Genomic DNA, 24,550 nt, shown 5'->3' with positions numbered 1-24,550 from the left:
ACTTGACGACGGCGCGCGCAGTACAAATACCCAAATATGGTCAAATTAGAACAGAATCCAGGTTATTCCGCGCGCCCTGCAGTCGTCATCTGACCATATTTGGGTATTTGTACTGCGCGCGCCGTCGTCAAGTGACGTTCCCACTCTCTTGCTAAATCAGCCTATTGATCTTTTTGGAAAACCTTTACGTTGCCCGTTACATATTTTCCTGTCACCTCCCCAGTAAGTAAAACATTTGCGTATCTCGAACTTGTTATGCGCGCGCACTAAGCCATCTGCAGGTACATGTTTACAGTTGGATTTCAGCTTAATTTGCGACAGACAACAGCTAGTTTTTCAGTTGGAAGACGTTAATAGTTAGTGGTCAGCGGTATGCTGTTATTCTGGTGTTCGTGGTTTAAGTGCAGGTTCACTAAACTTGATTTGATCACAGTGGGAAAATATTGCTTTCATTTTAGTCGTGTACTTGGTAGCGTAGTTGATTGCGTCAGTGTCAACCCCAGCGCGCGCGTGGCGCTTAAATCTGCCTTGCGTGATGCGCAGAACGTGTGCGTACTAACAAAAGTAGGCACCGTCCTTAATTGAGTTCATATCTTCCCATGAGGAGTGAAATGATGTGAAGTATATATGAAATAATTCATATTTGAACTGCGATTCAATCTCTAAGCCCTGATTTTTTTTCAGGTTTCTTCTCTCCAATTGCTTAAATTGGAAAATTTACTGCGATGATCATTCTTCACTTTCATCTACAACCGCAGTTCAAATATGAATTATTTCATATATACTTCACATAATCATGTTTGTGTTTAAAACCCTGAATGAACAGTTAAGATAAAGAAGAAAATGATACGAAAAAGTTAAAGGTCCAGGAGAAACTTCGTCCCGAGGGGTACTTCCAGAAAAATTGGGTGGGAGTGTGGGGCCCGCTTTCCAAAACCCTTACCCTATTTTATGACCAAAATCTGCGATTTTCCCTACTATTTGTAACCAAACCGAAAATTTGATACCCTTTTTATGACCTGTCCCTTAATCAATACCCTGTTTCCTGTTTCAGGCCTGCCTTATAATTAGTTACCAGTAGTTATCGCCTACCTTGAAAATTGCAATCAAAGCCAGACAAAAAGCGGGGCAAAGAATCGAAAAGAAGTTCTCTGACATTCCAACATGACAAGAGCTAGCAACGACTACGTACAACAAATGTAGCAATGGCTGCCTTTACTTGAAAACAACCACGCGAAATATTAGTACCCAGTCTACCTCTCAGATTACTCATTTACAATATCCCTTTAAGACAATCGCCGACTATATGGGATTATGCAATAATGGCATAATCCCACAAGAAAGGGAAAAACACAGCCACGATCCCGGACTTGGATTGGGAGCCGTTTAGGCTTATCCTCACGTCTGATGTTAAACCAAACAGAAGGGAAAGAGAGTTAGAAGTAAAAGAAACGAAATCTTTATATTTAAAACAAATCTCGAGTGATCGTACGGGATCATTCGGGAGAGTGCCCGGTCCAATACGGAGAGAGTATTGGACAGGCAATGACGCAATCTGATTGGTTGGTTTTAGTTATTGGCCCTCTGAACTTACTCAGTCGTGTATTAAGGTTGGTTATTAACCGTTATTGCTTACCTTGCAAGGCATTGACTACTCACAGATTACGCTGATTGCCAAAACGACCCGGGGCCTAAAGTCCCTGATTTCTGAAATGGTATCAAAACTCACCCTTCAAGTAATGGCAAGGGTTTCCAAAAGTCCAAATGACGTCTGCGTTAGAGTGCTTGGTCCACACAGTAAATAGTAACAAAGAACAACGACAAAGCAGTCTTTAAAATCATCCTTTTAATAATAGTCTCTTGTCGAATCATTCAAGATCCCTAATATACAGATAAGATCCTTTTGAATTATCACAGCTGCAGGTAAATAACAGTAATATCATTTCATTAAGTTAGAGAGACATTTCAATGGCATAACCTTAGTAACATAAAACATATTTCTCCTTTCTTCTTCCACCTATCTTGGCGCTTTACAGTTCAGTTATTAGTCACTCTCTTCTCACTACAGTAAGAAAAGTCTTTGGAAGCAATCCGACTTTCCATTATCTCTCTGGAGAGGATTTTTTTATCCTGAACGCAAGTGGAACCTCACATGTCTCGCTCATGTTTGAAGGCTGAAACTTCACCCACTTTTATCAAAACCTCGGCAGAAGTTCAAGTAGTTTAAATATTGTTAATTTAGCTTTCTTCATAAAAGTGTAAGTAATAGATCACGGAAATTTTTTTTTTACGACTTTATGCATTATAATATTACGAGCTTAACTAACATACAAAACAATGCTTCCAGTAATTCTAAGATTAACCCTCACAATGCCAATCTTTTAAATTAAATTAGTGGGATTAACTTCTCTTTTTACACTCTGAAATAGTTTTGGGTCCGATTTCATGATTCCTTCTGTTGTCTAGCAACAAGGAAATGGAGTACTGTTGTCCATATCGGATGTGTATGTCAATATTCATTGGTTTGTTTAACAGCACGAGGTCAGCTACTAGATAGAGCAGAGAGAACATCACTGGACATTTTTATAAAAACATCTGCCTAGGTCTGTACACAAAACTAATCTTCAGGACATCTTTTGTACAAATACACAATCCCTCAGACCTGAAATGAAAAGAACTTTGTTAAGATCTCGTGGAAATACTTCACATGACCCTTAGATGATCTGAGAAGAGAAGTGACCCACATTTAATTACCCATAAAATGAAAAATTATAAATTCAGTGCAATCACCAAATGAAGAAATATTTTTGAAATAGAAATAATTTTCAAAGTTTCTGTCAATTTTAGTATAAATCTACTAGTGTTCCATCACGAGTGCCGTCCTCTGATTGGCTACGCTGCTCACTATTTTGTGATAGACAGTGAGCAACGTAGCAGTGTGCCCTTGTTAACAAAATGATGGTTCCTTGGCATTTTCGAAGTGTCTTTGAGCAGGATTTAAATAAAGTTTTGAACAACTAGTAGATTTGTACCAAAACAATTAGATTATTTGCTCTCGATTTCTATGCGTGATAGTTGACTTGGGCTGCACCCTCGTCAGCTATCATGCAATAGAACTCTCAAGCTCATAATCTGATTGTTAAATAGAAACACAGGCTGAAGCTCAAGGCCAGGGTTGTTCAAAGCCTGATTATGCTAACCCAGGATTAGAAAGAATTTTGAAGTCATTTTTGAAACTTTTTGGTGGGGTTTTCTTTTTATATTACTTGTTCCTTTATTTGAGTTTGAATAATCTCAAACTACACAATATATAAGCAGGGAAGAATAGTCTTATACAAGAAATATTGATAGTTTGATTAATTTTCAATTATGGGTTAACATTAACTGTTTTTTGAACAATCTGGCCCAGGAGAATAAGAAATACTGTTGGAACATACTGTAAGCTCCAGGGTAGGTGATTCAAATTTACCCAAGCAAGCTTTCACAAGTGTTTTACATGCATAACTCAATAGACAAACAGCAAATGTTTTCCGTTTAGAAAACATTGCAAGAAAAAGAAATGAAAGTCATTCATTTATTTCGATTATCAAAATATAAGTTCTCTTTACTTGCACCTCAGGAGTCAGGATTCCAATTAAAAGAAAAACGAAACAAAACAAAACAAAACAAAACAAAACAAAACAAAACAAAACAAAAACCAGAACAATATTGTTTACTGCTATTATGGAGAGTTTTCACTCACGTGTCCAGCAGCCATGCAAACATATTGGAACAGAAGAGTGTTTACATAAGAAAACAGTTGAACTCCCACAGGATTGGTTTGGTACACCAACATTGCCACCAATTCATTGTTTTGGGACAAAAATATACATGGCTGCTGTGATGTCAAGTGAAAACACTTTTTTTTCAGAATGCTTCTAAGAAAAAATTAAGCAGATAAATATACAAACAAACAAACAAACAAAAGCTTGCTTACTGTTTACAGAGTATTGTGAAGTTTAAAACAGTCCACAGTCCTTGAGGTTGTTCTTGATAATAACATCTGTGACAGCATCAAACACAAACTGGATGTTGTTTGTGTCTGTGGCACAAGTGAAGTGGGTGTAGATCTCTTTTGTGTCTTTTCTCTTGTTGAGGTTTTCAAACTGGAGCTGAATGTAAGCAGCGGCTTCCTCGTATGTGTTTGAACCTAAGGTTAATTACAGGGATTTGTAAATGATCATTACAACAACTTGACATAATATGCAAGAAACTACATGCACTATATAAAAGCTCTTTAAACATCACAATAAATATAACTAAAACTTTCCTAACTAAAATTTCCAATAGCATTGGATATAAACAGTTCTTAAGAAAAACATAGCAACAGACTTTTACATGTACATGTGGAAAACACAACATGCTTGACAGTGATTGCCTAATATTCTGTAAACAACACCCTGATGGTAAGTGAATTTTTAAAAGATCATATAATTATTTGAAATGCAGAGAAAGATATGAAGGCATCAATGATCATGGCAGTAAAATATACAACTTAAGTAGCTGCGAAATTAAAGCCTAAAAAACATTCAGGCTTGAACAGTATGCAAACCGAAGACCGCTGCATCAGTATTGTAGAGGCCATAGGTTCGAATTCTGTTCAAGCCAGATTTTCTTTCAGGTGCTTCTTAAGTTGTGTACATATACACCGTAACTTGGATGATCACTGACGTCTTCATGACATCCTGATTGTTGTTCCCAATGTTCAAGGAAATGACTGTTTCTTGTTGCCAATATGTTTACCTGTGTATTCAGGGAAGCAGATGGTCAAAGGTGACTTGGTGATTTTCTCTGCAAACAGATCTTTCTTGTTGAGGAAGAGGATAATCGATGTATCTGTAAACCACTTGTTGTTACAGATTGAGTCAAATAGCTTCATGCTCTCCATCATACGGTTCTGGAACAGAAAAAAAAAAGGAATATTATCAAACACGATATTGATCTTCGACACAAGGAAACATATTGAAACATTGGTGACAAAAATAGAAAAGAAAATTACATTTTATGCTGTGGATTATAATGCCCTATAATTTCAAAAAAGTTCCTGAACATTTAAAAAAGAATGAGAAATAGAGAAAACAAAATTTTCAGAATTTTGTGACTTGAGAAGACTTTGCTTACAGTGCCACTACTTTGACCAAGGCCATTTAAGCAAATTCTTTGCAAATTTCCCCCGGGCATTTTAAAAGTTTTAAAATAGTTGCTGATCAAAATGACCACAAATCCGTTGTAATCAGCTTGCTTACAGTGTACACCAATAATTTGTTGGAAAACTATTAATAACCTTCATGATTCTTATTTGATAAATTTCTACAAAATTTTGCCAGGCAGCCTTGGTTAGAGTAGTCGTACTGTAAGCAATCACAAAAGAGAATTGAAGTTGGAGTGGTTAGCAATTTATAACTTAGGCTCACCATTTCCTCATCTTCAGCCAGTACTAAATCATATGCACTGAGTGCTACACAGAAGATAATGGCTGTTACGCCTTCAAAGCAGTGAATCCACTTCTTCCTTTCTGATCTCTGTCCTCCCACATCAAACATTCTGCAAAATGCAAACAAGACAGGAAATTAAAATTGATGAATTTACTGAGAGAAATCCCTGAATGAACATGCTTGTACCTAAAAGTGTCAAAATTCTTTTCTGTTTCAACCAACTGGATATGTACACAGGCATTTAGCCAGATGGGTGTCCAGGCATCCTATGGACACCCACTTTTTAAGGGAGATTGTTTAATCTTTCACATGTTGCTTTATAAATTGTTTGTTGGAGTAAACCCTTAGCACATTTTGGATGCCACTTTTCAAATTGTGGCCAAAAGCCTGTATACATGTATGTACATGGTATCTTTTTTTATGCTTAATATCTTTTGGCAATTCTGATTGGTCTATCATAATATTTAGGATTTACCAATTGGTTAAATGCCAATACCATGACTGAATTTTACTATGGTACTAGATAACTGTAATCCTACAAGGGACACACAGCCACTACACTTTCAACCACTGATCATAAAATGCAAAACATGCAAAGGTCAGGACATTAGCCCACATTTCACTAACACCCCTGGACCTGTACTGTTGTTAACAAGTTTTGCACCTTCTAAAATGTAAATCACAGTTTGGAACACCTTTCCTTTGTATGGATGAGCATGCAAACAACAAAATAATATTTCCAGCAGAGTTCTGTCACAAAATGTACCATAGGACTAGGGGTGTACATTAACGATTCATATTCCTTGCAATTTGATTCAATTTCGATTATTGCCTTTCCATTTCGATTCTTTCGATTCGATTATGTAAAATATTCATGTTTTTTAATTCTTACAATATGGTACACAATGTAAACAACCTACAACCCTAAACCCTCAATTTTAGGATACAATGAGCATGTCGCACATGGTTTGCCATATTTGGAAATTCTCAAGGAGTGTTAGAAGGGCAACATTTTTACCACGCAACACAAAATGGTGCATGAACTGCAAACGTCTTTACTTGTCAATCAAAAGCCAACATTTTAAAGAGTTCTGGATTCTGATTTCACAATATAATAACTCACTGAGGGCACTCTGAGAGAGGTATGCAAAAAATCCAACCAAAATCGAAATGTGGAATCAGAGAATCGTGAACCGAACTGAACAGTCATAATAGCAATCAAGCAAGAATTTGATTAATCATTAAACCACTACATAGGACGAATACCGTTTTGTTGGCTTGCAACTAGAAAGATATTACAAGATGCACTTTCCTCTTTTCTGTATAGAGATTTGTGCTATGCGCAGTGTGAATGCAACCTCTTGAAACGATGCAGAGGGTGATGATCAACAGTGTGCAACTACACTGGTTATACATCAATTCCGCTTACTTGAAGTGAAGATCTTTAAATGTGAAGTGAGTCTCGACAATTCCAGTTGTCTTGACTCTTGTTCTGAGCACATCTTGCTCTGTTGGAACATAATCTGGTGATCCTAGTCTGTCGAGTGCATTCAGGTAACTGGAGTAAAGAAAAATTATACTAACAGTCAAGAGGTGTCCACTATAAAAATACAATTCATAGGATAAAAAAATTGGTGTGCATCAACAGGGTCTCAAAATAGGTTTATCTGAGAGTGCTGATTAGTGCAAAAAATATCCCTTACCAGTCCATGTACTTGTCTATTAGACCTTACCCCCCCCCCCCCACCACCTTGCTAGTTGGCTACAAGACTGCCTGCTTCTAAGATGACACCAGTGCAATAAAATTAGGAAAGAAACACCCACTATTTTCAAATGAAAGACACTATGTTTCATTAATGCATGTTATGACAGTGTTAATCTACTTACTACGCTGCAGAATCATTTAGCTGATATTCTCTTGATCTTGCAAAACAGTTCTGTACTCCTGAATCATTCCATAATCTCTTCATAATAGATACAAGTTCTGGTGTGAACTTAACATCCTCCATGCTACCAGCTAAAGCAAAAAGCTCTCTGGCATCATCCTGCAAAACACCAAAGCTTAAACCCTAAGAAACACTTGTAAAATACAATTAAAAGCCTATAATATCACATTTAGTTACTTATACTTAAATCATTGCTGCTTAAGACTGGTTTCCGCTAGCCTGCGAGTAAGCTCACATTGGAGCACAAGCACACATTGTGCAGTACCAGAAAATATCCATACTCTCTCCACAGAAGAGATTGAAATTTCCTGGGGGGGGGGGGGGTGGGGGGTTCTCTAAGACCAAAAAATTTAAAGAAATGTATCAAGTTTAATTGGAATTTCCAGAGGGGTGGGGGGTCTTGGAAAAAATCCCTTCTGTGGGGGAGGTATGGATATTTTCTGGAACTACACATTGAAGCAGAAGCGCGCGCGGCATAGCTGCAAGCACAAAATCAAGCGGGCAAGAAATTGAGCCTGCTCTGATCTCAGCAAATTTTTCATTTCCACCCCAGAAACCGCAGAAAAATAAGCCAACTAATTTTCACCAGAAGTATGAACTTAGGCAGCTCAGATTTTTCAGGAAAATTGTAAATCTTTTTTATAACAACATGCAGGCGCGATATCCGCTGTTGATAAAGTTTTGCTGAAGAAAAACCGTCAAAGTTTATGTCCAGCAAGGACACACACTTGATTCTAAATGATCTTTCTTTGGCAGTCTGGTCTTTGATGATGCTGGTAAATGGGCAAATAATACCTGTGTGTTGTTTAGTTCCCTCTCTAGTCTGAACGTTAACCAGAACTGGACTGGAACTTTGTTAAAACATCACTAATAGGCGCACTGTGAGAACATTGTGAGAACGTGCGGTAAATTACCAACTCCATAGAGATCTAATCGCTCCTCATCAAACATAACAGATTGACAGTTTCTTGCCTTTCCCACTTTTCGACCAATGGCATTTCACTTCAATCAGGCAAAGCAGAAAAAAATTACAGAGATCAAGGCAGGCTCACTTTCTTGGCACCTCTTCACCAGATTCCTTCCCGCCAGATTGCTTTGCTCTTCACTGCTCGCACTTATGACTCAAAGGTGAGCCATTCAGAGTCTCTAATCAGAAGTGCAGTGCAATTCAATCTAGTGAAAATCAAACCAATGGAGTCAGAAGCAGAGCATCGATTCCGCTTAACAGAAGCAGATGAAACCAATAACAATGCTCAATTCCAGGACTCAAGATTGGTTTGGTCTTCCACTTCCGCTTCTGACTCTGACAAAGTAGTTCTCACTAGAACTGAGTTGTACATGGAATCATAGGAAAATAAAATCATTGTGATTCTTCTGATGCTGATTCCCTTATGCTCATGACTCTGTTATGTTGCTGATTTTCGCTTTTCACTGGGTCATAAGTGCTCTTATGACTGGGACTCAGACTCTAGAGAAAACCAGCCTCGAAGTTTGATGTTAAGTACATCCACATAAAAAGTAAACAAGTAGGTTGTTTTTCCTGCATTAAATTAACATGCAACATTTGAGGTGTCAAAATAAGCTAGGCCACTTGGGCGCTCAACTGATTTGTAACTGACTAATATAACTATGTATGCTTAAAAAGAAAAGCAAAACAAAACAAAACAACAACAACAACAACAACAACAATAAAAACAGGAAACAAATAAACTTACTGCTCTATCAGAGTTTCCAAATTCAACCTTCAGTGTCCCTAATGCTCTGATAATGGCAATCATTGACTGTATTGTGTTGCTATATACAACTTGTCTATACTGGGCACATTCTTCTTGAGTGTAGCCATGTTCATGAATAATCCTATCAGCCAAAAAAGTTGTTTCAAAACAATTTAATGTTAACTTGCTTATTCTATGGTGACTTGACAATTGTGCAACAGGCAATTACATGGGTCTGTGATGTATGATTACAATGTGCACCATAAAATATGTTATGAACATAATATCATGGGTGTCAAATTACTCCTTAATTTTGGCAAGAAATCTCAGCGTTAATTTATAATTTCACATGTGAAATGACAACGTTTTGCATGAAATTTCTTGATACAATAAGCAAGTACAAAAAAATAACCACAATTGTAAGTGCTCTTTGTCACCCACGATATTAACAGGTATCAAAATAGTATATCCATGAAATTAAGAAATAATTTCACTAGCGTTTTGTCAAAATTCAAATAATTTTCCGAGCCTTCAATTATTAGAATTTTGACAAAATACATGTGAAATTATTTCCTAATGTCACTTGTCAGCAATTGATTACCCATACTAATATGGGGAACAATATCACACAAATGGACATCATAACAATCATTCTAATTGTGGGAAAAATTTTACTTGTTTTTCCTCATAAGGAAACAGTAATCTGACATGATTTTTAAAAATTAACTGGACTGTACTCACTTCATCTGTTTCACAATGGTACTTTTCCCAGATTCACCAGCACCTGAAAAAGGAATATTAACCCTTTCAAATCAAGAATGAACACCAACTAAACAGTAGGTAATAGATATGACTATGAAAAGTAAGGGATATTACTCAAAAGCTATGATTAATATACAACTTGAAACATGTAAGTTTCAAGCTGTACAGTGTACACATGTACAGTATATATTACCAACCAGAGATGTGTGGTGCACAGAATTTAACAGTAAAATTTATCACAAACTACATTCCTTCTGGTGAATAATGGACATCATTTGTTTGTAAATGTAGGTGAATGCAAAGCCACAATCTGAAAAAGCACGAGGATAGAATGCAAGCTTGAGGTTTATCAGCCTTAATTTTTCAAATTTGCTATTTGCAATCTGTCTCAATCTCTCCAAATCTTAAGTTTCTTTTTTAAACCAATTTTAGGTATTTCCACCCATGCAAAGTTTATGTGTGATCATTTTTTTTGGTCCCTTGATTTGAAGGTGATTCTTTACATCACAAAAATGAAGCAATTTAAATCATATGATGACCAGGGGCCTGTTTCTTGAAAGCCCCAGAAACTTTGCGGGCCCACAAAGCCAGGTATATGTATACGCCTGAAACTTCTTGTGTGAAGGGAAGTTCTGGTCATATTATGAATATGAAAATAAAACAGCTCTCTAATCATAGGGTTTGAGATTTTGCTACAGCTTCCTGAGTGCGGAAACTTTTCGGGACCTTTGAGAAACGGGTCCCAGATCCTTTCAATATATGTGCCACCCTGCACAGTGCTACAGATGATGACTATCATTACTTCATACACGGTTTTATTTTCCTTCCTAGGGTACTACCAGTCAGGCACTTTCTCATTAGAGAAGCCCTTCAAAACATGCATCTCAATACCAATAGATCCTGGTGGTCAAAGAATTGGAATTCCACTGCTGCTATTTTTGATAGACAATTCCTGAATAACCAATCAGATTGCAAGATTGCGAAAAGTCAGAAACTGGGTTTCACCAACTGCTGTAAGACAACCTATAGCTGCTACAAAATAAGGCTGCTAAACTAGACCTTTGTATTATTCTGCAACGGAGGCACTTAGTCAACTCAGTTGGTTAAGCTTAGAACAATGGAGGTTCTTTCATCATTGCCTGTATGTTTATAAACGTGTTAATGGAATAACTTCCCACAGTATAGAACTACTAAGAAACAGAGATGTACATAGTTACAGTACACGCAACAAAGAAATCTTAGACTTCAATCTGTAAAACGAAATTGGGGACAGCAAAGGACTTGTTACCATGTGCCTTCAAAGATTGGAATAATTTAGATAGAGATTTAAGAAACTTGTGGACCATATCCAATTTTAAAAGTAAATTTTAAATGGAGATTATGTAATTTCTTTTTCTTTCTGCTTAGTTTAGTTTTAGAACATATTTTATTCCTTTAATTTTGTGACTAATGATATATTTAGAACAGGACCTCTCTGTTAATATCACTGGTAGGTGAGAGAGCTTCCTGTAATAAATATTATTAAGAGAGAGATTGCACTTATCCAATAAAATAACAAAATGTCTGTTGCAAACTAAATCCATTCTTATTTCAAAGTGGGCCTGTCAAAGTTTTAAAGTACTACAGGTTGATTTGAATTAAAACTGAATGCCATAATAGCAGAGTACTGTAGTGTGTAGCAAAAAACTGAGACTAACATTTTGAAGTCAACCCAAATCTTGCAGCATAAAATTAATCTTGCAATGAACGCAAAATTAAGACCATACATGTACATCATTTTAAGACATCTCACAAATCGTTAGGTTTATGCAATGACTTGTCAGCTGGCAAATCAATGTCACATTGCTTTTGTAATAACAATCATTTCAATGGCTATTTCATGCATGCATAGTTTCCCAATTTTATGGTTGCCGGGGCTTTAAACTTTTGCTTACTTTAATGAACAATTTAACTCAGGACTGATAAAAGCTGTGATAATTAAATTATGAACTTATCTGTAGAATTGCCGGTATTTTTTCAATTTACAAAATTAAAAGATAAGAAAATACAAAACGTTTTTTAAATATAGCCTATGTCTCTTGGAAATTTATGTAAGATCCCTACGACTATAGTCTCAAGTGTTAAATTATTTTACATAAATTGCAAATGTGACACAGTTGTATTCTTAACGAGAAAATATTGAAATATATATATATTTTTTTGAACAGTTAGAAAACCTTGCCTTGGCAACTTCAACAATTTTTACAAGGTTATTCACATGGTTTGGTCTAAGAAATATACAGTGGGAATTTAACCTGTTTAAGAGCAATAGTTAATCAATTTCCATTCTACATGTAGAGTAGTTTTGCATGCACAGCTGTGAGCTTCTCAAATTCCAATTTTTCTCTTTTAAAGCCACTGTAAAATCTAGTAGTTACTCTCTTGGATGTTTTCATTTCATAATAAAATTGGACCATTCACACTAACACAGGCAAAATCATGTCTTCAAATTTCATCAAGTTTCAATTTTGTGGAACTTAACATGTACACAGTTTAATTTATTTCTTGAAACCAAAATAGTTCAAGATATCAAAAAAAAAAGAAATTTAATCATTCAATTTGGTTTGGAATAATTTTTAGCAAACAAAATCTGCCCATTTTCAGCTTCTGTCTCATTCCCTGTTGATTGACAAATAAGACAAGTCTTTTCTGGAAAACTCATTTGACAGGTTACTTACAACCACACAAATTTTATTTGTTATATTATCTCATAATTATGCCATAGTTTGAACATGCGTATTGTACATAATTTTTAGAGGGCCACTGGTTTGTTAGTATTTTTATACTATTTTAGTGCTACCCTCTTTAAATAAAGTCTTTACTTACTTACTTACTTACTTACTAATTATATAACGCTGCTTTCAAAAGGTGGGAATTTAAAAATGCAGTTCATTAATTACAGCCTAAGATAGATGTACATGTAGAGAGTTTTTTTGCATACATCATTTCTCGAAAATGAAGTGCAAATCAACAAAAGCAATTACGCCACAATGCTTTTCATGTCAAAACAAATCAGTCTGCCAAAAATTAGCTCAATCCTGCAAAAAATAAAAATCAGCCCAAAATGCTATATACACCCTTTTTGTATGAAAGCCTTCACTCGAGATCCACACACAATGTATGTTTTATGGAGTGTGGGTTTCACAGATCATACGTGTGGATAACTAGCTAGTACACGTGTAGATGAGCTCTGCTCTGCAACTGTCAAATAGTAAATGATAAGCTTGCTGGTTCCCATGAAAAAGTGTTTATCTTTGGTACCCAGAAGGACAATAGCAAATCGCACGAGTGATGTTATAACTCAGACAAACTCGGACAAACAAAATGGAACGGTGGAAAATTTGAAGCTTTTTCAAGCGCGTAACCAAGTGTTCCTAAACCAATTTTAAAATGAAAATTTGGCATTCATTTTCCTCTGTATTTCTCTCAGAACACGCTTATGTTGTCTGAATCTCACGGGGTTCCAATAATTTGCATTCTATTTTTAGACTTTGCATGCTTCGTTATTGGGAATGAATAAACTTAGAGCATTGGTTGTTCGAGGAATGAGAACACATCCTAATTTCTTTCTGGTCTCTCAGCAGCCAGGAAAATGTTTGATTTTGGGCGAAGATTGCAAATTGGCCACCCCTGAAGGTTTTTTTTTTTGGATTCTGGTAGATCTACATGTATTGAATTAAAACAAAATCTTGAATGATCCTGACAATTGAATTTCTTTTGTTTTTCCAGTTCTTAAGAAAATCATATTTGTCACTAGTGAGAGCAGTTTGAATTACAAACTATGAAAAACTGTTCTCCTTGAAACTGGTAAACTTGAAATGTTTTGAAGCTGAGAGGCACATGACTGTGGTGTGATTACCATGAAGAGCCACCTGATCATCATACAATCACCCCAATAGTTCACAGTGCTACAGTATTGTACACTGTAGCTTAAATTTTAAAATATGTTGCAAAATTAAAATTTTCCAAATGGTTGTTGCCACTGTGTCTTGTGGTCAAATAGTTTGCTTTTGTTTTTAAAACAATGGTTACAGGATTATACATCTCCTAGTCTAAATCATTGCCATACTAGTATTAACTTTCTCTTGACATCTACCTGATTTCGTCAACCAAAGTAATAAACTGCAGGGCCCGGTTGATCACAGCTCGATTAAGCTAACCCAGGATTAACAAGAATGTCGATTTCAGTTTTGTAACTTTTCAGTGAGTTTTCTGTTTATACTGTTTGTCCTTCAGTTTTGAGCTTGACTAAGCTCAAACTACACAAAACGTGAGCAGTAAAAAACATTTTTATACAAGAAAAATTAATACTTCGGTTGACTTTTAATCCTGAGTTAGCATTAACCAGCTTTTGAACAACCTGGCCCAGATGTTCCAGTTGTAACAGTAATCTACATGTAACAAATTAAGCACTGGATGTTAATTTGCCTAATTTGTCTCGCTAGTATTTAGCTGGTCATTATGTTGAGCCCTTGGTTCAGTCCACATGCAACTCTCGCTTAAATTAATGATTCGGAACTTTAATTTGCCATACCTTGCACAGTTTCCAGACCACTGCTCTTTTTCTTTCATTAAAAAACTTAAGCTGAGGAATCTGTGAGAACATAACTGCAGCTTCAACAGTTTATGCATTACAGATTAAATTCCTCTGACTGGAAATAACACATGAAACCTTTTTGGAGTATGTGACAGTTCATTGCTTCCATTATTTGAGTTTTGTTACATCACCCTTTTAAGGGAGTTTAATACTTCCATGTTTTCTCTTTCCACATGTGTTTCACAATGAGCTTGGCAGGGGTATTCTGAAGAATGCTGAATGCACTGTGTGCTTGCGGTTTAGTAGTTTCACTCGTGTTTGCTTGCTGTTAGCTTTTGTTTGTTAACGACAGCATTATATTGCATATAGCCCTGTCCAACAAATAAAAGCTAACCACAAGCAAATATAAGTGAAACTAACCGCAAGAAAACAGGACATTCGGCATTCTTCAAATTACCCCCGCCACCGTGAGCTATCCCTTATAAACAGTCTTACCAAATGGCTTTGTAGTTCTAACCATAGGACATTTATCAAATTATTACACTAATTGTTATTTATCACAATATATCATCTAATAGAGCAGTTTTCCTTTGAGTGTCAAAAAGTAATTGGTTTCGCATTAACTACGCAACATGATTGGCTTAAAAAATTCGCGCCACAATCTCATCCAATCACAAGTAAAACCAAAACCAATCGCAACTTACGCGCACATGTTTTCCCGTGCTTTGCGTCAGCTACATGTAATTACTTCAGGGTTTGATTGGTTCACTGTATTGCCGGTGTCCTTGGTGATTGGCTAGAGTAATTACTTTGGTTTTACGACACTCAATTGAAAACTGCTGTATATAACATGTTTGATCAGTAAAGAAGCTACACATTTAGGTTGATAGCCAGTGTCATGCCATAATGACTGAACAAGACTAGTTAATAATCCATACTGACTTCAGAGTTGACATATTTTGAGAATGGTAAGAAAATTTGTTGGAATATGTACAGTCGGCTACTGTTACTCTTTGTATTAGAAAGCTTTGAGAGGTAAAAAGTTCTTCACGTAATGTGTTCTGAAGAGATAAGCAAATAAACCAGGAATAATTTCATGTTAAAAAGTAAATACAAATTCATAAAAACGACAAATATGACAGAAACATTGTGTTTGTATTATTTTTAAAATCAGTCATTACTTTTATTGAAATGGATACATCTTATTAACCATCCACAAGGATTGCACTAAAATACTTAAAAAGGATGGACTAAGAACAGTGAGACCTGTGTAGAAGTGATTAAACGTTGAAATTTCCCAATACAGTCCTAAACAAACAATTTATGTCGAAAAAACTGGACTAGCACCAAGGCATACTGGGCCCCTTGAATTGTAGCTGTCTTAGCCATGCAGTAATTAGCATTTAGGTCTACCACAACAAAACAACAAATTTCAAAACCACAAGACTGATAAGAACAAAAATGCTGTAAAACAGACATTGTGCCATTCAAACCTAACATCTAACATGCTATATCCAGTACAGCACACTGAGTGAGGCAAAGTTCCACAACAAAGCTTTACCTTTCCAATGCTTGCTGCACTTTAGAACATTATACAAAGTCAAGAGCTCACTCAGAAAAGTACACGGAGAGTTGACTACTTCCAATGATCACATTACATTGGTTCGGAATTCGATGTCAATTCTTTCTGATTACCAGGAAATGCCAGAAAATCCCACCAAAACAGTGTTTAGACAGTTACATCCCCATGTAAACTTCCTGAAAAAAGATACTTTTTGTAACTTAGCATAAAATTTGACATTGATAGCAGTAAATATTTTTCAAAGTTTTCCCTCTCTGTTTTATCTCCTTAAAGAACTGAATGAGAACAAATCTGTAATTGATTGTTGCTTTTCATAATCACTTGCATAACATATAGAGGTACTACAGTACTTGCACCAATTAAATTCATGTCCATCAAATGTTACTGCATGTGCTAACTTGGGTATATCAGTTGTGTTGAACTAAAACATCAACTAAATCTACTAATGCAACATAACTATACAACAAAACCACAACAAATAGATCATAAGATGACCATGTGGACTTTTCATATTGTCATCATATCATCCTTATCTTTTAAGATACGACAGTTTTTATCAGAGATAAATAAATTCCCGCAAGCAAAAAAACCAGATCTAACAGAGAATAAAAACAGCAAACAGACAAGGAAACGATATAAGGTCATTTACAAATCCAGATCGCAAAACATATTAGCCATGGACTTTATATAGTTAGTCAACACCTGTTTGTGAAAACATCAAACTTCCATGGAGACAGGACTCGAAATAACACGATCAACGCTCGTCACTTCACTTCCCGTTTCTTGTAAAAAAAGAAACACTACATAATAGTAACACTAGCACTTAGCGTTGCTTAAAGAGAAAATTGTCCACAATATTCGGACCTACAAATGACGTAGTTCTGTGATGATTTAAATTTCTAAGGGAAAAGAAGCCACCGAAAGAAATGTATTATTCACTGTCAAGAAAAGTAAAAAGAAAAAAAAAAAATTCGCACCGAAACAAAATTAAAGAATAGGTACAAAATTACTTATAACTACGTAACAAGTAACTTTCATTCTCAATAACTGGAACAAAATTTTCGCCTTCAGCTTTCCCCAGAGTTGAAATCCAACACCTACCATCTCTCCGCCGATCTAATATTCGATTTAAAATTCACACGTTCCAATATAGATACGGAACATTCACAGAGAGAGCAAGCTGAAATCTTTCCTATTACTTTCGCTAAAAGAATACAAAGAAAGTCTATAAGTTAAAACTGATGACGGATGTTATGTAGGATAGGCATTTTGCCAACCTTTTCAGTTTTTTTCAGCATGGGTTTCCCTTTCAAGACGACAATATAAAGTAATCACTGGTTTAGAGAGCGTTCGATCGATCATATGTGCTAGCGAAACTGCACTCAAATGGTTTCCACCCGTTATTGTATCGCAGCTTTCTCACACAATAACACTGAGTTGTTCCAGAAACCTCGCTACCGAAATTTTCCAGAAAAGCGCAAAATCAATTTTTGGAGCTTGATGAGAAAATATTATTCATACGTTCGCTTGTAATGGCGGATTATACTTTTTGCATTTAAGCGTTACATTCTACACGGCGAATCCAAACTACAATTTATCACGGCCACAAACGGCGATAAACTGAATTTTTTTAAGTGTGTAATGATTTATAAACAGAACTGCCATCATGAAATGTTGCTAAGGAAAGAAAACCCGACAGCAAATCCGCGATCTTTTTCAAAGTCGCAAGTAGCGTATTAAAACCCCCAAATGACGAAGCTTTTGTAATCGCACAAAGATTTTTCTTCCTCGTAACTAACCCGGTAAGGCGGCTTAACCATACGGCTGACTGTATTCATAACAAACACAAAGGCTCCGCATAAATATTCGAAAGTTCGTTGCGTTTGAACTATCCTACATATAGGTAAACCTACACACGTTGAGGATCGATCGATGCATCAGCTATGCTTCGACCGAGCGCACAACATCGCACCACTAACCTAAAAGGAGAAGCTTGACCTCTCTGGCTGCTCTTTCTCCGTCAGCTCGAAGGTTTTTATCGATCATCTTGCTCCTTTCCACAGCAGCTTTGTCCTCAGCACTGAGTGTGCAACCCATGTTGATATTTAGAGTTCGAAAATTTGAGTTTCACTCGCTAAGCTTGGCCGTTCGTGAGAACTTTGACAGTCCGGCAGTTGCGTAAACCACAAACAGAAGCCCAACTGTAATGATTGGATGCTCGAGGGGACTCTTACCCGACTAACATGCGTTAAAATATCTTACGACTTCGCCATGCATGAAGGTCGTTATCCGGTTTTCCAAGCAAGTTATGGCGTTCGAAGTTCGCTTTTATTACAACAACCAACCACAACCACGCCCGCACACTGAGCAAACCATGCGCGACACGACTTCTGGGAACGAAAAGTCCCGGATATCAAGCCGAGGGCTGCAATCTGCGCGTTCTCATATCAACATGTTCCATTACTCGCCCGTATCCAAAGCCCAAATTATCTCCCCAAAAAGTTGCTTTGAAATTTTATCGTGCTGATAAGTTGTTACTCAAAAAGCACCCGGCTTTGAATTAAAATGAAGCAATTTAAAAGTTCGGCTAAGTCACGTGATCAAAATATTTGATTCACTAAGTCATCAGAGACTGATATCGAAAAGCTCCGTCTAAATAGAAACCTTTGCAAGACACACATAAAATTAATTACACAAACGCTCGCACGATCTGGTTTTTATCGGAATATATGGATTGAAAGAAGAAAAAGCGACTGTTTTGAATGAAACTTCAGACGACTACGATAACTCCTCTAATATAATGGTTTTTTTTTCTGTCAGAACTTCTTGAGAATGTTCGACTTGCAGGCGGCGAGCTAGACTACGCGATTATATTAAGAAAGGCTATTTATAAACAGCTAAGCCCTATAGAGATCGTCATGTAGATATTCAGCCGGATGAAAGAACTTTTCACCAGTTAAAAGAAGTTGTTCGATCAGTTAGGGCTTGCAAGTCATTTCAAATCAATACAAACCGCGTGCAAAATTTTTGATACAAGAGGCTACAGGAAAAAAATGACGGTAAATTAACTAGGAACAGTCAATTTTGACAATATTGAAGCGATTAAAAACTTTTCGCTAACGGCCGATGGCAAAATAGTTTCTATAACCACGTGGGTGTCAGGATTTCTCTGACTGAAGGTTTCTTTATCTATGAGTGACAAAATAAATTTTTCGCTTTTCATGGTGAATTTTACTGAGTTCAACCTGCGATCAGTTGTTCTTTTATAAGCGTCACAGCTCGCTCTCACAACGGTTTCGAACCGTAGCTGTTGTTCTGACCCATAACTGGCGATTTACAAACAATGGTGCTAAGCTGCGAGTGACCATATGGAGCCGGTACACAGCCATGAGTTACTCGTTTTTGCATGGTTTTATAGGAGATTATTAAGTCTGAAAGTTAATGCAAGAGAACATCTGTTTACTTTATTGCTCAGCGTTTTATCGATGTGTTGATATTATGCAGGCTATAAATATAACTTTTGGTAAATAGTCCGGTAAATAGTTTACGGGATAACCCAGTGTTTAGGAAAGCGATGGTCATGTCGTTTGGCCAACTACAATTCGGTTACGAAGCAAAGGAAAACTTCTCTCTTTTTCTTCTCCATCGACACCTCTAACCTAACAATTTTCAAAATTCAATTTTACATTGGGCATTTTTTCGTTTGCTTTTGTTCCCTGACAATAAAAGAAAGCTCGGTAAATTTTTTTCGCTCTTCTGAACGTTTCTTAGTTCCTGCTAGCGTAGATACGTCAAATTCTGAAGCTGACAGGAAGGGAACACTCGAAACGGAAAATCGAGCATTTAACTAACTTTTATTTTTATCAGCTTTACTATATTTTCGATTCTTATATCCAGTCATGTTCCTATATATGCAAATATTTTCAAGTGTTAATTTTAATACGAAGTCGACATTTAAAACATGAGAACAATGCAACAATTTATTTTTACTGGATAAACAAAGTCCCATAACAACATTACTGTGTTGTTAGCTATAAATTTAGAAACAGCTTTAACCTGTCTTCTCCTACTTGGAGTACTCGAAGACGATCACTCGACAAAAAGTGCCAAAAAAGAGGGAAAGGGGCTCGAGAAGAGAACGCTTGTTCGATATAAAAGGAAATTCGTTTCGCGCAGCTCGGAGTGTTTTAGTCTAACTCGGCAAGGAAAACGTGAAACGTAATTTGTGAATACAGAGAGCTAGTTTTACTCTGCAAAACCTGCGCTGATTCCGCTCCACTTCTCATCAAAGGATACACGTCTTCACCGAGTTTGACCTCGCTGAGTGATATTTTGATCAGTACAGAGGAGATGAAAATAATAATAGAAAACGTAATAGTCAGTGCAACCCTAACAGGTATTACTGTATTGGCATTCAACTTAAATTTATTGGCTTTTTCTTGACGAACAAAAACAACAGACGCACGCAAACCTGGAGGAAATAAACTCAATTTTGTGATTGAATGAAACATTGGCCGCCTCGTTCTACAGCACGGCAAACTTGCTTGCCGTTCAATCAGCCGGTTTACCATAAGAAAGGCAAAAACCAATAATGGTACGGCACGTCCACAAGAAACGCCATCACGTACAAACGACAAACGGCAGACAAAAGGAATTATTTATGATGCGATAAATGACGGAATAATCTTTATGGTAAGGAGAAGAACGTGTAGCCGAGACAAAAAAGAACCAGAAAAAACACTTGGATGTAGAAATTGAAATATCAATCACAAGTTGTAGGATATTTTAGCTTGTAAAACAAACCTACATTGCCACAAAAATTGCAAAATGACGCAAACGTAAATTATATAATAGAACCGTTCTCTATAAAAGTTTTGACATAAAATAACGTAAGTTTGTTACAAACTAAATGTTATTATTGATCTCCGGTTTGTGTATTCCATGGGGTTCCAGTCTCTCGGCTTTTTTTTTTTTTATCGAGTGAACCTTGCATGTCTACCTTCCTAACTAAAACGTAATTCTGTGGGGTGATCCCAACCGAATTCGAGACGAACCGCTTCGAATTCAGATTTGGGTTTGTGGAGAGTATTACGACTCATCATCGGCTTATCATCGGCATATCATCGGCTTATCATCGGTGTCATGTGATGTCATCATCTGTCTCATCTTCGGTTTCATATGATAGAAGACTCCAGGTTGGCTGTTTTAATATTTTTTATGGAAAATAATTTACATGTACAGATACAAAACGTGCTTTGAACGAGCGACGGAGGTTAAAAACGTACCGCGGCTGTCTGGACTACCTTTTTTTTTCACCGAGCAAAATTTAACATCTTTTCCATTAACAGCATCACTGGGATTTCTCACGTAGGCTGCAAATTTAGCTACAAAAAGTTTTTATGTTTCCATAGAGTTATTGCCACACCAGTGATTGGATTGAGAGAATGGAAAAGGTTCTGGGAAGCGCCAGAGCAGTTTCTAGGTCTCAACTTCTACGAGTATTTCTTCAAGTCTGTGGGAACAAAGAGACAACATTTTCAATTTCCGGTTGTTGCTAATTAAACCATAAAAATCAGTTTTCTCTTTCCGCAAGGCTTATGAAACAGCACGGTATAAGTAAAGGATCACTTTGAGTCCCCGAGTGTTAAGAAAATGCAATGAAAAATGTACATATTTGGTTGCCAGGGAAAGGTGATGTAGAACGTTGATAAACAGGGTATTATTCAGAACAACATTGTTTTTCATAATGTTTTGCATTGGCATACAGGTGAAGGATTAACTGCAAACAATTTACGCACAGATGGCGTCACAAATGCGTCAGAACTATTATTTAGAAAAGCCTGGCCATTTGAAATACAAGAACAGTAATTCAAAAGCCAGTTTATTAAAAAGAAAAACAATTGCTTCTTCTGGTTTTGTTTTAAATTTATGATCAGTTAATTGGCAGGAAATGAAGTAGGCTTTCATCATTGTCTTACGTGTATTTTTTTTTTAAAACTTTGATCACACCTGCTTACCCCAAGACTTCACTCGCGCCATGATGTCCCTGCTAAAAAAAGTGATTCCACAGATATTTACACGCTCAATTAAAATTCTACGTCTGAAGAACCGAAGAATTTAAAGGCGAAAAGTTCAGAAAAAGGGGTTTCAAGACCGCATGAGACAGTTACTCCGGCAATCGGGATAGAAAAAAATAAATTAATCTAATTATGAGAAGAATCTAAAATTTAGTATTGAGCTGATGAAAGCCTGAAGAAGTGTCATGGCCGAAATGTTTGCTGTGCGACATCTTGTCTTCTTGGCACAATTTGATATCTATTTTGCGGGTTTAGATTACACTTTGTAACACAGTCTATGATTCCGTTTAAACCACCGATGTCAGTTTGAAAAATAATTATGATGTCAATTTGTTAACCCGCTTAAGGACTGTTCTGGGTTATCAGGTTACTGGAAAAGTGGACCAAAAATCCCCGTGTTAATGTTTTTCTTCCAGCGAGTCTAATTTTACTCCTTTCAAGAAGGCCCCACAATCCGAGGACCTCAAATCCGACAACAGGACTATTTCAATCTTCCGCACTGGTGACTTGCTTTTTCTTTCAGTTAAGGCTTGTTAGTATAAGTCTACTGTAGCGTTCTATCACGAATGCCGTTCTCTTATTGGCTACGCTACTCACTATCTATTCTGTGGTAGATGTTGAGTAGCCTAGCAGTGTGCGGTTGTTAACAAAATGGCGGCCGCTTCTCTGCGTTTTTGAAGTGTCTGCGAAGATGATTAAGATAAAGTTTGAACGACTAGTAGACTTACACTAAACTAAGTAGCTTATTCGATCTCGATTTCTTTACGTGATACCATGTTGACTCGGGCTTTGCCGGCCCTCGTTAACTATAGAGATCTACACAAGTCTCGAGCTCATAATCTAATTCTTTTGTGAACTACTTCTTGTTTTACGCCAACTTTAGCGTGATAATAGCTTAAAAAGTAAGAAAAGTACCAGGGAAGTGGTGAGTAATTATTACAAACGAGCAAAAATGGGCAAGATTGAAAAGGGATTATAGCTGTAACTCAAAATAGGATTTTCATGCTGCTAAACTCACTCAGGGGTGCCACTCCTTCAAGGGCTAGTGTGGCCGGGGTATTGAATCTCGGCGGGAGTTGTTTCGACTGATTTCGTTGCTAAAGGTTCTACTGCCTTGATCCGAGGGATTTTCTCCTGGTTCTCTCACTCAAATCCAACATTACCAAATTTCTCACTAAGCCACAAGTCCTTACTAGATTACAATAATCAGAAAGTCATTGTAATGGCTTTTAAATCTCCTCTTGAGATCTTCGAATTGTTTTAAACGTTATCTACCTACACATGCGCAGTAATAGCAATTATTTAAGAATGTTAATTGAAGTTTTTACATGCATCATCATCATCGTCATCATCAGTGTGCTAGAATTTCTTCAACATATCGTAGATTAAAACATAACAAGGTACTGCGCGAAAGCGCCTTGACGAGTGATCATTTTTAACCAGCAAATGCGTTTTAAAATACCCTTATCATTTCCCCTGTAATTTATCCACTGAGAGGATACGGATGTAACCCATTAACCTCAAATCAGTCAGCCATGTTGGTGACTCTGAACACAAGCGCCGTGTTTAGAAGACGGGAGATGAGAGAGTTTCCCTCTCCGGCTCTCTATGGGGTTTAGCTGAGAACTTGTTGATATTTTGATTACCAGCCCGGCCCTACACAGTTGAGGCTATCGAATTAATTTGACAGTTATTGCCTTATATGATCAAGATTTCAAAAGAGCCGTATAGTTGCCTGCACGAAGCCAGTAAAGTACTCGGAAAAAATACCAGATATGCATCTAGGCAACATCTATACATATCGGCAGAAGTGCGTACTAGTTCTGGACTGAACAAACCATAGCTTACGTAGCGGCTATTCCCTGAGACAACATCCCCACACATCTGAAAGATCTCAGTGCCTTCAACTTCTCTTCTCTTACTGTCGTCTGAACATTATTCTGAAGTTTCTCCATTATACATGCATGTACACACATCTTCTCTTTAGAATTCTCTGTTCTCGCAAAATTATATCCATATAAACTTCACAATGACTGGAGACTGACTAGAAAACTTTTGGGTTGATTCAGTCTCCAGACTCAAATGTAGATTATTTTTCTGTCCTGCTATTATTGTTGTTGTCGAGTACAATGAAGAGATCTCGCTTCATTTCAGTTCAGAAATTTAAAATAGCTGGCACGAACGGAATTTGATATTTGTATTTTTTAATTCAGTCATTATTTATAAAACTAGGAGAAAAAGTGTTTACGTAAATGAATACTTCTGCATCGGTATTTATTAATATAGCTGATATAAACTGAACACGACTAACGTCACCTTAAGTGTTATTTACGAAGTTCTTGCTATATTTAGGAGGAATATACCAGGAATTTTAAGTATTTGCAAGAGTATTTCCGAGATTTCTTTAACCTGATTTAT

The 24,550-nt window shown here is 36.7% G+C and overlaps 1 protein-coding gene and 1 long non-coding RNA gene across 2 annotated transcripts; both read right to left on the bottom strand.

Moving 5' to 3' along the window:
• Positions 1 to 1,829: 1,829 nt before the first annotated feature.
• On the bottom strand, positions 1,830 to 18,431 carry LOC110066585 (guanine nucleotide-binding protein G(i) subunit alpha). The gene is made up of 9 exons (XM_089273757.1): positions 18,035 to 18,431; positions 9,877 to 9,919; positions 9,136 to 9,277; positions 7,362 to 7,519; positions 6,904 to 7,032; positions 5,454 to 5,583; positions 4,783 to 4,936; positions 3,977 to 4,189; positions 1,830 to 2,662 (listed from the first exon to the last, which is right to left on the bottom strand). Exons 1-8 carry the CDS (start codon positions 18,150 to 18,152, stop codon positions 3,999 to 4,001), a joined length of 1,065 nt encoding a protein of 354 aa, XP_089129883.1. The 5' UTR covers positions 18,153 to 18,431; the 3' UTR covers positions 1,830 to 2,662; positions 3,977 to 3,998.
• Positions 18,432 to 20,021: 1,590 nt separating this feature from the next.
• LOC149102743 (uncharacterized) lies at positions 20,022 to 24,323 on the bottom strand. Its single transcript, XR_016202071.1, has 2 exons — positions 23,981 to 24,323; positions 20,022 to 21,567 (listed from the first exon to the last, which is right to left on the bottom strand). It is a non-coding gene; the product is annotated as an uncharacterized LOC149102743 (long non-coding RNA).
• Between the last annotated feature and the right edge of the window lie 227 nt (positions 24,324 to 24,550).

The sequence above is a fragment of the Orbicella faveolata genome, unplaced genomic scaffold (assembly GCF_042242905.1).
Source record: "Orbicella faveolata isolate gen_17 unplaced genomic scaffold, um_ofav_v1 contig_35, whole genome shotgun sequence".
Lineage (NCBI taxonomy): Eukaryota > Metazoa > Cnidaria > Anthozoa > Scleractinia > Merulinidae > Orbicella > Orbicella faveolata.
The sequence above is the reverse complement of the archived record's forward strand: the minus strand, read 5'-3'. Positions and strand labels throughout refer to the sequence as shown.